Source organism: Daucus carota, chromosome 7, assembly GCF_001625215.2.
Source record: "Daucus carota subsp. sativus chromosome 7, DH1 v3.0, whole genome shotgun sequence".
NCBI classification, from domain to species: Eukaryota; Viridiplantae; Streptophyta; class Magnoliopsida; order Apiales; family Apiaceae; genus Daucus; species Daucus carota.
This window is the reverse complement of record NC_030387.2, coordinates 26,087,204-26,101,947: the sequence shown is the minus strand read 5'-3', so window position 1 is coordinate 26,101,947 and position 14,744 is coordinate 26,087,204. Positions and strand designations below refer to the sequence as shown.

The window sequence follows — 14,744 nt, the reverse complement described above, 5'->3', positions numbered from 1 at the left end:
ATGTCGCAGTCAAGCTATCCGGAACTGCAGCTGCTAGTAAAGCTGTGCAACAGTTTTTCAGCTGGAAGCAGAATTATTATTTTAACAAGAGATGTGAACATGTTGGATCAATAAAAAGGTTATATATCAAATGTAGATATATCCATGGTGAGATTATTGGGACAAAAAGAATCACTGGAACTCTTTAGCTATCATGCCTTCAGAAAAGATATGCCGCCTAAAAGTCTCAGTCAATTGTCAGTAAGTATTATAGCTTATACTGGTGGTCTTCCATTAGCTCTCAAGGTTTTGGGTTCTAGTTTGTTTGGTAAAACTAGTGAGCACTGGAAAGCTATACTTGAACGACTTGAAAGGGGTCCAGAGTACGATACACGGGAAGTCAAAAAACTTATTGATGGTGAACTAGGGGACGAGACTGTGATTGCAATTTTCCTTAATATTGTATTATTTTTCATTGGAAAGGATAAGGACCAGGCTGTGCATATATTCAGATCTTGTAATTTCTTTCCAGAAATTGGAATACCAATTCTAGTCGAAAGATGTCTTCTAACAATTGACTCCAATAACAAGTTTCAGATGCATAGTTTTACACAAGAGATCGGAAGGGAACTTGCGAAGAGTAGACAACATTTATTGCTGCAAAATCTACAGGTAATCAAAAAGCATATAGTAAGTACAGAAATATTGAGTTGTTGTCATTGACCCCAATTTTACCAGTTATAAAAACTTGCTCAAAATTTTTGCTTTAAGCAACTTATTCAGATAGGAGGCTCTTTTAACAATAATAACTGCATCATAGGTCTGACACTGATATTATATGAAGAAAACTTTGGATCTTGATAGGCGTGATAGCTTGAGGGGGTCCACATATTAACTGGAAGTACGGCGAGGCTTGTTTAATTCCTTGGATTCGTATTGTGGTGTGATTTGTGAAGCTTAGGAGTCTTCTAAAATCCAAAGGCCAGTTGCTGTAGTGGAAGTTTTATGGATTGTCGTAAGATGGAAGCATTGCCCATACACTTGGCCTTTGGGGAACATTAAACCCTAAAAAAGCTTAATGCAGAGGGACTTGGTGCTTCTAAATTACTCTCTTGTCCAGACCTGCTAGTAACCAGGTTGATTAGATTTAAGTTGTAACAGAAAGCTTGAAACTCTTAGAGATTCCATTTGCAATCTGCAATGGAAGGAAGTTCCAAGTATTGGTAATTGCACTGAACTTGAAGCATTGTCTATAAATTGGGGAATACTAAATCCCTTTAAAGATCTTTGAATTTAAAGTTGTGATTGTGGATACTACATATAGCTCTGAATCTATAATAATTTACTAATTGTTGATGTTACCATCTCAATAGGAAAACATATATTCTTAACTTAGATCATTCAGCAGGACCCTGATCCTTTTCAGTAGTTCATACTGAAAGTGGGGAAGGACTGAGGATGCAGCAGCTGATCTCATCAAACTGATACCTAACGTGTACACCGTGCAGTATTTGATAATGAAGCAGAGAGACAAAGGTGATGTTCTGAATCCCTGTCTACAAAAAATCTGTTCACGTTTAAAATACTTTCTAATATTATTTTCTGCATCTTTGAAGGTTCATGGAAATAGTAAAATATCATTATCGCTTTGGTGTGATTGTCTTTTGATGCTTTCAATTCGTTTTATTTTATTGTCGAGTAGCACTAACTCATTAAAGAATATTCTTTCTAGGTTTTGATGTCGCAGCAGAGGATTGCGGTGGCTTAGGTAGGTAAAAGAGTGAATCACGTGCATTACGCCTGAATTGGCTTGAACTAATGCTTCTAATCACGCCCTGCAGGACCAACCCGTGAACTTGCAGAAAATGGGAGCTTGAAATACCAAATGATCCAATCAGGCCGTTTATCACTGCTAGTGTTGATTGTTGACACATCGTTTTTCAGTTGTAAATACTATTTCATACTTGAGTCACAATTCAAGAAATGCCACCGTACAGATGTGTACATTACAAGTGGCATAATGGTATATACATATACTGAAAATTTCATCCAGATTTCTATATGGTAGTTGAAATTTGCAAGATGGATTTTTCAATTTATGTGTGTCAAAGTGTAACATGTTGTATCCTTATACAGCATTCTATATATAATCTGCTTCGTATGTTTAGAAACTTTTCAGTGTTCGGTGTTCTGAAGGAAGTACCTGCAATGGAGTTGGATAGACAGAACCAAGAATTGCAGATAATTCTGGCATAGTGTCTTGTGAACATCTTGGTGTAACAAGTCTGGAAACTTTTTGTAGTAGGAACAAGAACCTCCAAAATCATAATCATCTAAAATGATACCAACAAAAGTTCATCACTTTGTCCAGAATAGGCATGGGCATAAGCGTTGGTTACCTACGCTGCCGACTTTAGGCGACGGTGTTCTCTTGAGCGACGCTTAAAGGTGCATTGCATAAAGTGTTTTCTGTACTAGTGCAGGTTTCAGCCAGTTTAATTTGTCGAGCCCTGAATTTATTTCAGCCCTCAAGTGCAAATCATCTATAAACAGCTTTTTATGTTATCTCCCTATACCATTTTCTAAATTTAGTAAGTTTATATCTACGAACTAAAAAATATAAAATTTCAATGAAAAATCATAAGAGCAAATAATAGTAGAAACTTTTATTGTATTAGCATGTTTAACTATTTTTTGTGGTTTCTTTCTTCCTGATTTTCCTGCTCATCATAAATCCTCTTTGCATCATCGACATGAATCTCATAATTAAATTAAATACGGAGTCAAATTTCTAAGCCATACCTTGTTTCCTTTGTTTGAAATGACATAATCACGTTCAGGGGAGGCCAATAATTTTTTTAACGAGGGTTGCTTAGCGGTTGCATAATCTAAAAATAACACTGGACAAAATATCAACTACCTTTTTTTTAACTAAAACACATTATTTTTTTCAGATTCATGACTAAAAAACCTATTTTCTAAGAATAACAAATGCAACATACATATAAGAAAGATAATATTATTATATATAATTATTAATATACAACCAATAATATGTTTCAACTTAAATAATAATGTTATTTTTAGTTACTCGATGTTATTACTTTAGAAGTAATATCATATATCTACTTTTTATTTATAATATACTATACTATATATTATTATTGTTAATTTTATATTAAAACTGAAATATTAATAATTGTATTGGTAGGTCGAGTTTTATCAGCCGTTCGATACTATTCTACGAGTCTCCTTAATATATAATATGTTGTAACAAATTTTTTATTATCAATTAAGCCAAAATATTAAATAATTCGGTCGGTATGATTGGTTTGTGTTTCAATTAAATTTAATTAAATGTTACAAATCACCCGTGCATGACACGGGTTATAAACTAATAATTATTTAATTGGAAAAACTCATATTTATAGCACAATAGATATCGTTTTTAATTATAAATTTAGAATATGCACGTGCCTCGCGCCTCGCACAGGCTATAAAGTTAGTTACTAATGAAAAGTAAGAAAAGAGAGAAAAAATATGAGACACATCAATATTTAATGTATAGAATAAATTTAGTTAATTTTATTATTAATAAACTTCATTATTTTTGAAAAATTTTAGAATGTAAAGAGTTGGAAGACACTACTCAAAATGAAAATCTTAAAAAAAAATGGATAGGAAAAAGGAGTAAATATTTAACTATTAATTAGAAAATTATTATTAAATCCAATATAAAAATATGTTCAAAAAATTTTATAAATTTAAAGGGTTAATTATCAAGTTGGTCACTGAAGTGACCGTCTTGATACCGTTTTGAGTTCAGTGACCAACTTGATACATTAAGCCCACTTTAGTGACCAACTTGATAATTAACCCTAAATTGAAAGTAATCTACCATCTACCCGGGAACTAGTCTGGTTCATTTAAGATACAAAGATACGGACAAAGAAAAGTAGATACTCCCCAACTTCTCAGCCACGCCAAATTACACTGCTACCGTACTCTTGGACACACTTTGCCGCGTGAGTAGAGTACTCGCTATTATTTATCAAGTAGCTACATTATCCAGTTCTATGCTTCCAGATCATTTAAAATTAATTAAATACATTTTTGGTGATTTTGCACAATAATTAAGGGCTTGTTGTTTGTTAATTTTGCTGTTCATATACATGCATATTGTTTACTGTTTAATTTTCTATAATGCAACTAACTAATCCTTTTACTGATTTGAACTCTCTTTACGTTTGTTGGTTTTTATAATTACATCTGCACTTTCTAGCTAAATTGATGAACTCTTGTTGTTGTTAAACAATATCATTTTTAAATCGAGATTTCTGACAATTATATAAGATGCTTTAATCAGAGGCGGATCTTGATAGGGGCAAGAGAGGTCAGTCGATTCCCTTAAATTTTTATTCTTAATTTTACATAATTACATAATGTTATGCAACGGTAAAAAATTACATAATAAAATTACATAATCTGAATATTAATTTTTTGTTTTCAGTGTTATTATTTTGATATCCAACACATTTTAATAATTACATATATGTATTCATAAACACATTTTAATAATGTATACTATACATACATGTATATGGTTGGAAGTATTTTGTAGCATTATCATAGTCATATTGTATAAAGGAGCGAAGGAATAACTGACCAAAAATAGTACATAACCGCATTTAATGGTACATTGCATTTTATAGCCTTGTTGCACTTATGCCCACATGTTATATTTTCACAGAGTTTGCAGGTTCGTCAATTCATTTTTTTTAAAAGAAGAAATAAAAAAAACTGAAGTTAAGAGTGGGGGTAAACATGCCGAAGACTATTTGCAGATTTAGTATGTGCTTTTCTGTTTTCCAATCACATTTCATCGTAGTTTTGTTTCAGTTGAATTATGCAAATTTTTTTTTAAATTTTGTATGTCTAATTTGCTTTCTTTGTTATGCTAATCATCGATTTGACCTATCTTTTCAACAATCTCAAGATGTAGCTTATACTTCCATGTTGAGTTCTTTATTTTATGACAAGAGCACTGATGGAAATGTGCACGGTAATGTCTTTGATTATGTCTTTTTTTATAGTGACAGTTATTTCTTGATGATGTCCATACTAATAATAACTTTTTTAACTTTGTATTTTTCAGTTATTGAGGTGACCACTACCGGTCTCGGTCCAGAAAAAATGTACATGGAGTGTTTACCATTATATTCCAAGTTTATCATGTGTTTGATGAAAGTTGTATATTATTTTCCATCTACAGAGATAGTTGTAGTCCAATTTATGCCGACAAGTTTAAATCATACTTCTGGTATGTATACATGTATTTTTTTTCTAATATAATATCCGTTACCATGACTCTTTAATTTTCTTTTGTATCTTTGTCGACCGGACATGACATGAGTGTGGGTATAAGATCTGAGTTGGATTGACTGGATACTCTACTTTCAGCAATCTAATTTACTAGGCCTCACAATTTGTTCATAAAAAACTTGTTATAAAGAGGGATGTCTATGAAATACTATTTCCATGTAATTCGTTTAAAAGATGCTATAAATTTAAAATAAACAAATATGTATGTCTTAATATATTTGTACTAGTTTACATTTGTAAAATATATGAAAGTAGGTATAATTTTACATATGAGAAGGTTATATGTTGAATTTTAGAAATTAAGAGTCTAATGCTTTATCTCCCACACTTTTATTTTGTTTTAATCCAATTATCCAAGTCATATGTTTTGAACTATGAATTGTATTTTATGTAGTAAACCCGAAGGTGGACATATAAAAGCAGCGCATTGTGTGGATCATCGTAAATCCTCTACTAAAAAAAGGTTTTTATTTTCATCGGATAGTTTTTGATTCCTCAAAAGAAGTTGAATTGGCATTAGGACGATTGGAGAAGTGGGACATAGAGACAATGGAAGACACTGGCATATTATCAAAATTTCCATACATGTGTTCAGAGCTTTCTGTCATCAAGATCAAATTGTTTGTGTGTAAGGCCTCTAAAGAAGTGATAGATTTTATTATTGCTCATTCAGGAAGAATCTGGGATGAATATAAGGTAGTTTAGAAAGGTATCTACTTGTTGAAACCATTTTATTGATATTAGGTCCCTGTTAGATATTATTTTTGAGTGAATTTGTAAAACTTTAAATTCAGCTAATGGTATGGCAGGAAGTTTATGTTAGCCATCCTGAAAAACTTGTGGAAATTGAAGGACTAGAGACGGTTTTGTAATGCACATAGTGTCAGCATGTTGTTGGATATTTCAAAGGTGTGCTCTCAAAATTCTTATAATTTTTGAATAAGGTCCTTTCTATAAATGTGCTGATTATTTCCAAGATTTTAATATTCGAGTTATCTATGTACATGCCATGCATTTGTTTGGGTAAGAGTGGTGTTATTTTCCTGAATGCTTACATCGTTTTCTTTTTCTACATAATTCATTAACTTCACTGCACCATTTCAAACTCTAGTCCAGTAATTGTTCACAAGATCCCGAGTTCCGAGTCTAGGGATATGTATATATCAATTTTCTCTATAGTTTTTTTATTGAATAATACCTGAATACAGAAATAAATCAAGAAATCGGAATGTTATAAGCCAACACGGTTGTTATAAATTAAAACATAAAATGTCTCAAACTAGCTGACCTGTCAAATATGATTTAAGGTTGTAGCTTTCTAATTGGAGGACCAAATGTATAGTTGTATGTAGTGGAGCTTCATAGTCATTCATCACATAAGTTTTTTCAGATTACTTTATCTGATTGCAGCCAGCTTTCATTGCTGCGGCGAGAATTCAGTGGTCCAAGGATTGAGACTAATAACGGGAAGCAGCTCAAGGAAAAAAAATCTAGTAGATGCAGTTCTGAAATTTGTTAGAAGATCACATGATTTGATTAAGAGGTAAACAATGCTGTTTGGGGTGCTTCTTATGTTGATACATTGCTTTTAAATTGTTTTAGGTATGGGGGTCTATACCTCTGAATTGACCTTGTTTTCTTGTTGACCAGCAACCTAACAGTTTCATGTGTTAAGCTTCCTATGTTCACATGTTACTAGCAAGTCGTCCAATTCCAGAGTTCCTATCTGTGGAAAATAAATCCTTTCCAGACTTGCTTGATCTACACAAAAAAAAATGCAGCTAGATCGTCGCAACCAGCTTATTCTATTTCAGAAGGTATCTTGCGGTTCAAAACCAGGTACTACGTTAGTTTCTACTCTACCTGAAACCCACGCTGTTATTCGAATTCTATGCTACCACTATTGCTGGCCACACTGGGGTAAAATGTGCCTTAGTTCGACTCTCATCTCTTTTTACTGGCCACATATGCGAGGTGATGTTGAGCAGTTCATAGCTTCTTGTTTATTGTGTGAGCAAACTAAATATCTGACTCAGGCTCCTGCAGGCCTTCTCCGGCCACTGCCAACACCAACACTTGTTTGGGAGGAAGTAATGATAGACTTCTATATGGGTTTACATTGTCAAATGGCTTTACTACAATCTTGGTAGGGGTTGATTGCTTGACAAAATCTGCCTATTTTGGACCTTTACCAGCCCAATTTTGTTTACTGATATGGTTTTTAAGCGCCATGGATTTCCCCGCACTATTCTATCAGACTGTGACCTCATATTTCATAGCAAGTTCTGGAAAAAACTTTTTGAACTAAGTAGCACAGCATACCACCCACAAATAGATGGCCAATCAGAGGTTGTCAATCGGTCTTGAACAATATTTACATAATTACATTCATTCACACAAGACAATCCAGCCACCTGGTTTTCTTGTCTTGGTTGGTCCAAGTACGAGTTTTCATGCTAGCATTCAAATGTCTCCATTTAAAGCATTCACACTAAAAGCACTACTTCAGTTGAAGCTTTAGACGAGTTACTTGAGGAGCGGGACATGCTTTTGCGTTATTTGAAGGATAATTTACGCATTTCTCAACATCGAATGCAAGAAAAAGCTCCAAGGGAACTGGAATTTTCAGTTGGTGATAAGGTGTTAGTGTAGTTACAACCTTACCGCCAATTTTCAGTGGCAAAAAGATCTTCTTACAAGCCGGCCAAACGTTATTGTAGACCTTTCTCTGTTCTGGAACGGATTGGATCAGTGGCTTACCCTTTATACTTGCCTAGTGACTCCAAAATGCACCTTTCACATCGCCATTTCGTGGACAAAAGTCTGCTACAGAACTTGCATTACCCAGAGAATCTTACAACAATCATCCGATCGGTTGCGATTTGTGCCACTAGGAAGGATTTCGTACATGGCATTCCACGACAACAATTTCTAGTGAAATGGCAAGATTCTGCCCCTGAAAAATCTACCTGGAAATCATGTACTTAATTTTATAAGTTGTATCCAGACGTTCACCTTGAGGAGAAGGTAAGATGTTCAATTGTCGGTATTAGGTTCTAATTACGTTGTTTTCTACTTGTTTCTAAGACAATTAATGCAGAGGTTATCTGGTGATTATAATTTCGGGAAACTGGCGTTTTCAACAGAAGCAATACATTTTATTTTTCATGCAAAAATTCTACTACTGCTTATTTTAATAGAAACTTTGGACCTTGGATACACTCTTCAGATGGTTCATAATAACACCACTTTCAGGTTTGCATATACTTTCTATTTTACCCCTTGTGCATATCCACTTCTCAATTATTTGCTTAGAAGAGAAAACACCAGAGAACTTGCATAGTTAATGTGCTAAGACCTTGGAAGAGAAAACACCAAAGAACACCTTTACTTGTTCAAATAACTGAAATGCGTATGTTATAATAAACATCGCAATGTAATTTATTATTTAAATTTCCACACCAAGTAAAAGTCATATGTGCCATTAAGTTGGTATTTGTGGACTGTTTAAGATCTTATAATTTTTGAAAAGCCAAGAACCATCATTATCACATAAATTTTGACCTACTCTTTTTGCGGTGTCAAGTCTAATTTAAACCTTGTACGCCTATATTTTATGCTTGAGTTGACATAACATATACACGGCCCTTCGGATCATGACAAAAAGGACTCCTGTTGCTTAATATAGTTGGACAGAATGTGGCTCTTAACGTATGGAAATACTTGGCATAAATTTTGGAGGAGAGGTTTGATTACAGTGGTTTTCTTAGTGTTGATGTAGGAGAAATTTAGTTTGATGTTTTTCCCTATACTAAGTGATTCTTAGTGTTTATGTTATAGTCATTCATTATATCTATGCAGGAGTTTCTTTGTTGTCAATTTTGTGACAATGACAGTTTCATTGATGGTCCTATTCGATGTCAGGGTGAATTTCCTTTTTCGCGATGGTTCTAGCTCTGTGAGGGAACATGGCCTGCAGAATGTGTGTAAGTAGTACTACCATTCTTTTTAATCATTTACTTTTGGTTGTTTGTGTTTGCTTTATAAGACATGATTTAGTTAGGAGCTGTCAATCTTGTAAATGTTTCAGCAATCTAGGCACTGATAGATGAGTTCGGTTCAACACTTCAATTATGCTTCGCTTCTTATTGTTAAAATTAGATTGATGGAATATGGAAATCCTGCTCTTGTACGCTGGTAGGTGCATGACAATCTTTTTCATTGATGCTCTTTTTTAATTTCATCTCTGGAATTTCATGGACATTCTGTTTCTTTAAAGCGTTTCACTTGGATATCAGTATCTTTAGATAATGACAATTGTAGTCATTAGTGCCTCCTGGTTCCACCATTTTGGAAATTTGGAAAGACTTAAAGGAGCAAAAGGCAGCAACTGTAACATACTTACTGGAGTGTGCAGCAACAAATGTATGTCATTGTGAAAGGGTGCAGATTCAGAAACTTTAGGAATTAAGTGCAATAGTAATAATTGCGTTAATGATCCATGCCAGTACTGATCTTATAAATCATCTTGTGTTATTCATTTTTAATTTGTGTTTTATGTCTAAAATTCTATCAGTTTTACCTTAACACTCACTTTTCGGTATATTCTTGAAGCTTAACGTTTTTTATGCTCAAATTTGTTGTCAAAGAGCAAGAAATATCTGTGTCAAGAATAATAGGATATTCAGGTTTGATGCAGTTCAAATAACTATAAATGTAACGGGAGGTACCACCTTTTTTGAAACTCATTGCCCACCACTGAATTTCTAAAGTAAAATATAGCCCCTTAATTTTTGGGTCAGAAACTCCAACTATTCTCTATATGCACTACTAGAAAACAGTCAATAGATATCGGCTAAAACCCGATGTTAAACGATTTCCTAACCGATGTCTATGCAGGTGTAGAGAAAGGTACCCCCATTTGACATCGGTTACCGACTGATGTCTGGGGACCTCGTTAACATCGGTTTTAGCTTAAATCCCGATGTATATTCCCTCTTTTTAAACAGAAAGTGCATTACAATGGTTTCTAGATAGCTTTTATATGATCTAATTATGAAACTTAACTATTAATTTACAAAGTCAAAATCAGCCTTTACATCGTTTATAACAATAGAACCGATGTCAATATACGTTTTAACATCACTTTTTGAGTGAAACCGATGTAAAAGTATTGTTTTGACATCGGATATTTTTTCTGGCCCGATGTGTTTTATCTTGTTGACATCGGCTTTTAAAAATGTGCCGATGTATTTGTTCCGAATTACATCAGGTGCTTTGCTTTTTTTAACATGTGCCGATGTAAAAGCCTCTTTCTGACATTGGTTATAGATTCTAGCCCGATGTGTTGTATCTTGTTTACATCAGTTTTTAAAAATGTGCCGATGTATTTGTTTCAATTTACATCAGGTGCTTTGCAGTTTTTAACAATGTGTGCACAAACTGATGTCTATATGCCTAAAAATTGGACAGGTTCTATTTGTTTTATATGCATCCATACATACCGAATGGCAAAAAAACCAAATTGATTCTCAACCAAAACATACAAAACTGCCTACGCCTTAGTTAACCAAATCACCAGCAAGCCAACACAAGATCAAACCAAAACAATACTATCTAGATCTAGCACAAAATCCATATAGCAACTTTAAAGTACCAGATTGTTTCATTACCAAAAGCCATCAACATATATTCAAATCAACAGCCTGCGCTACGCGCGTACAACCTTAAAGTATCATAATTATACAACCATAATAGCAGTAGCAATCATGGTAAGTTTACGAATGTTACGACATAATTAATAAGCATCAGTTTCATTTTGCAAAAGTTAAATCAGAAGCAAAGCAGCTAGCTACATGAATCCTTCGATGTAGCCAAGAGTCTCCATACGAACAACATCAAGATCCTTCCTGGTGTAGGATTTCCGATTCTTGCTGGCCCACTGTGCACATTTAACAAAAAAAAACAATAATAAACAAATTGTTCTAGTAAAAAAATAGGTACTTGACAATTCATTTCTCTGTTAAGTACCAAAAATCAAATAAATAAATCTTACCAATTTAAAGAAATTCATTTCTTTGTCTTCAATGATATCTTTCATATATCGCATAACACAATATCCACATTCAATGCCACCAGGCTGTTTAGGGCAGCCCTATTCCGATAATACAAACAATATAATCAATCAACAAAGTCAAACAAATTAAACTACAAAGAACCTATTAAATTAAACTTCATAATTACTTACTGCGAGATTTATAATTTTGGGATTTTTTATCACCCTTCCTTTTTGAGCATTGTAAGACCTAACTGCTCTGTAGACAAAAATTAAGAATTGTGTCAAACCTAAGTACTAAACAGATGTAGAGATAGAATAATATCAAATACTTATGCTAAAAAAATATTAATTACCCCGTTAATGCATTTTCTAGTTCTGGAAAACGGGGTCGCATGTGACAATGGATTGAGGAAAAAAATTTCTGATTCCCAAATTACGACCAACATCCAGTGCATACTGTTGTCATTAGGTCAAGGTCTACCTTCTTTGCCTTCTTTACTTCTTTTCCAAAAGTAAATTTAATTTGCTCTTGTTGCTCTAGAACCTGTTCTCCAGAAAGGGGTTGACGTGGTTGTCCAAATTCTTGTTCGCCATTAAAAGCTGCTTTCTTCCTTCTATAAGGATGATGCCTAGGCAAATAGCGACGGTGACCTTGATAACACATCTTCCTGCTATGGGATAAATATTTCGCAACAGTGTCGTCACCACATACAGGACATGACATATACCCCTGATTCACGCAACCTGATAAATTTCCGTATGCCGGGAAGTCATTTATCGTCCATAACAACATTGCTCTTAAAGTGAAAGAAGAATTGGTACTAGCATCGTATACATTTGGCTCGCCTTCTTCCCATAGCTTCAGCAAATCATCAATCAGTGGTTGTAGAAAGACATCAATGTTATTACCAGGCTCATGTGGACCAGAGACTAGTACGGTTAACATCATAAACTTCCTCTTCATGCATAACCATGGAGGAAGATTATAAGTTATCAAAACTACTGGCCAACAACTATATCTATTAGTTAGACCGTTATTATGTGGGTTGATACCATCTGCTGCTAAAGCTAAGCGGAGGTTCCTTGGCTCATTACCGAAGGTTGGCCACCTATAATCAACATTCCGCCAAGAAGGTGAATCTGCTGGATGACGCATTTGGCCATCCTGAATTCTTTTGTCAGAATGCCAAGTTAAAAGTTTAGCGGTTGAAGCAGATTTAAACATCCGTTTAAATCTGGGAATAATTGGAAAGTACCACATTACTTTCGCTGGAATATTAACCCTAGCTTTCCCATCCTTCCCCAGCTTCCATCGAGATAAACTACACTTGGGACACTCAGAAGCACTCTCGTTTACACCCCTGTACAGAACACACTCATTCGGACATGCGTGGAATTTGATATATTCAAGGCCTAAATTAGATAAGGTTTTCTTTGCTTCGTACGCATTAACAGGCAAGACATGATCCTCAGGAAGTAAGGAACCCACAGAAGATAATAGGTCAGTAAATGCATTATCGCTAATACCAAATCGCGCCCTCCAGTTGTGCAATTTTAACATTGAATCTAGTTTACTGCATTCACTACCCTCATATAAAGGTTGTTGAGCATCAGCTACAAACCGCTTGAATTCATACGAATCTTTATCGTAATTATCAGCCCCCGAATTATTATATGCTGCTTCGCAAACACCAAAGGCTTCTGTCGGATCAGGATTAGGATCAGGAGCCTGTTTGGTGTGAGAAGCAGCAGTTGATCTAGAAGTAGTCTTAGATTCCCCATGCCAAATCCATTTAATGTAACCCAAGCTAAACCCATTCTCATACAGATGACCCCTAATAACTTTTACCGATAACTTCTTGAAATTACCGCAGCGTGAACATGGACAAGGTATGCTCTTAGGATCTTCACTATTATCTTCGGCATAAATCAAAAAATTTTCAACCCCGATTTCATAGTCTAATGTGTCCCTGTCTTTTCCGATCCATGTTTTATCCATATGTTGTTCCATCTATACAGGACCTACCTAATTGTCATTACGAAAATATAATTAAATACGAGTTTCACACATACACACACACACACATATATATAAGCTCATGTGATAATAACATACGTTAATTTAACTGCCTAAAAGAGTGAAAATATGCTACCATAGAGGTTAATTACACTACAATCAGGTAAGAATACACTGTAATGAATCATTCAAAACATTCCAGGATAACAAATTGCAAGCATTATACAAAATCCAAACAGTGTGCATTCTTAATCGAAACTTTCAGTGAGTAAGCAAATTGCAAGCATTTAAAACATTTAAAATAACAGTTGTGCATAATGAATCCAAACTCCAACAAAAAACAACATCTAAATATAAAAACAAAGAACAAAATTTTGAAAGCAACATATATAAGTATAAAAACAAAGAACAACAAAAAATCACAATCGAACAAAAAATCGAAAGCAAAATCAAAATTTGAGAATGGGTATAAAAATAAAGTACCACTCGAACAAATCCAAAGCCAGACTCGAACCACTCGAACCCAGACTCGAACCCAAATGAACTCTGAGTTGTAAATCGAACCGTTAAGCCCTAAAATTGAAAGCTCCAACCTTTAATCCCTGAAATCCAAGCTTAATCGAACAAAACACAAGGAGAAAAAAGGGAAATAAGTTAGAACCAATCCAAACCAAAACTCGAACCAATTCAAACCAGACTGGAACCCAAATGAACTCTGAGTTGTAAATCGAACCTTTAACCCCTAAAACTGAAAGCTCCAACCTTTAATCCATGAAATCCAAGCTTAATCGAACAAAACAAAAGGAGAAAAAAGGGAAATAAGTTAGGTTAAATCGAAAAAACGAGAGAAACAAAGGTGAAGAAGAAATTTGATTGAAAGAAAACGAAAGTTTGAAAAGGGGAGAAGCTGTCGGGGAGAGAGAGTTTACCTGTGTGTTTGTGTCTGAAAAGGGGGAGAATGAGTGTTTTTATTTGTTTTTTATATTTATGTTATTGTTTTTGTTTTTAGTTTAGGATTGACGAAAAAGGGGGGGGGAGACAGATGGAGGGTTTAAGAAAAGCGGGAGTTATTTCACAAAAAATTGGCTAAGGCGGGGAACAATGGGAGGACCGCGCGCTTAAAAATTTTAAACACGTGTTAGACATCGGTTAAAGGAATAACCGATGCATATATTAATAAAAGACATCAGTTTGTGTGCAACCGATGTAAACGATACAGTTTAACATCGAGGTGATTTACAACCGATGTCTAAACAGCGATGTCTAATCCACTTTTTCTAGTAGTGATGCACATTCTATGTTACAGTA

The 14,744-nt window shown here is 34.4% G+C and overlaps 2 protein-coding genes across 2 annotated transcripts; one reads left to right on the top strand and one right to left on the bottom strand.

Annotated features, from left to right (window-relative positions):
• Positions 1-144: 144 nt before the first annotated feature.
• On the top strand, positions 145-6,233 carry LOC108194799 (disease resistance protein L6-like). The gene is made up of 2 exons (XM_017361736.1): positions 145-651; positions 6,171-6,233. Exons 1-2 carry the CDS (start codon positions 145-147, stop codon positions 6,231-6,233), a joined length of 570 nt encoding a protein of 189 aa, XP_017217225.1.
• A 4,979-nt stretch (positions 6,234-11,212) lies between these two features.
• On the bottom strand, positions 11,213-13,430 carry LOC135147943 (uncharacterized). The gene is made up of 3 exons (XM_064082012.1): positions 11,877-13,430; positions 11,417-11,515; positions 11,213-11,302 (listed from the first exon to the last, which is right to left on the bottom strand). The coding sequence occupies exons 1-3, from the start codon at positions 13,428-13,430 to the stop codon at positions 11,213-11,215; spliced, it is 1,743 nt and encodes a 580-aa protein (XP_063938082.1).
• Between the last annotated feature and the right edge of the window lie 1,314 nt (positions 13,431-14,744).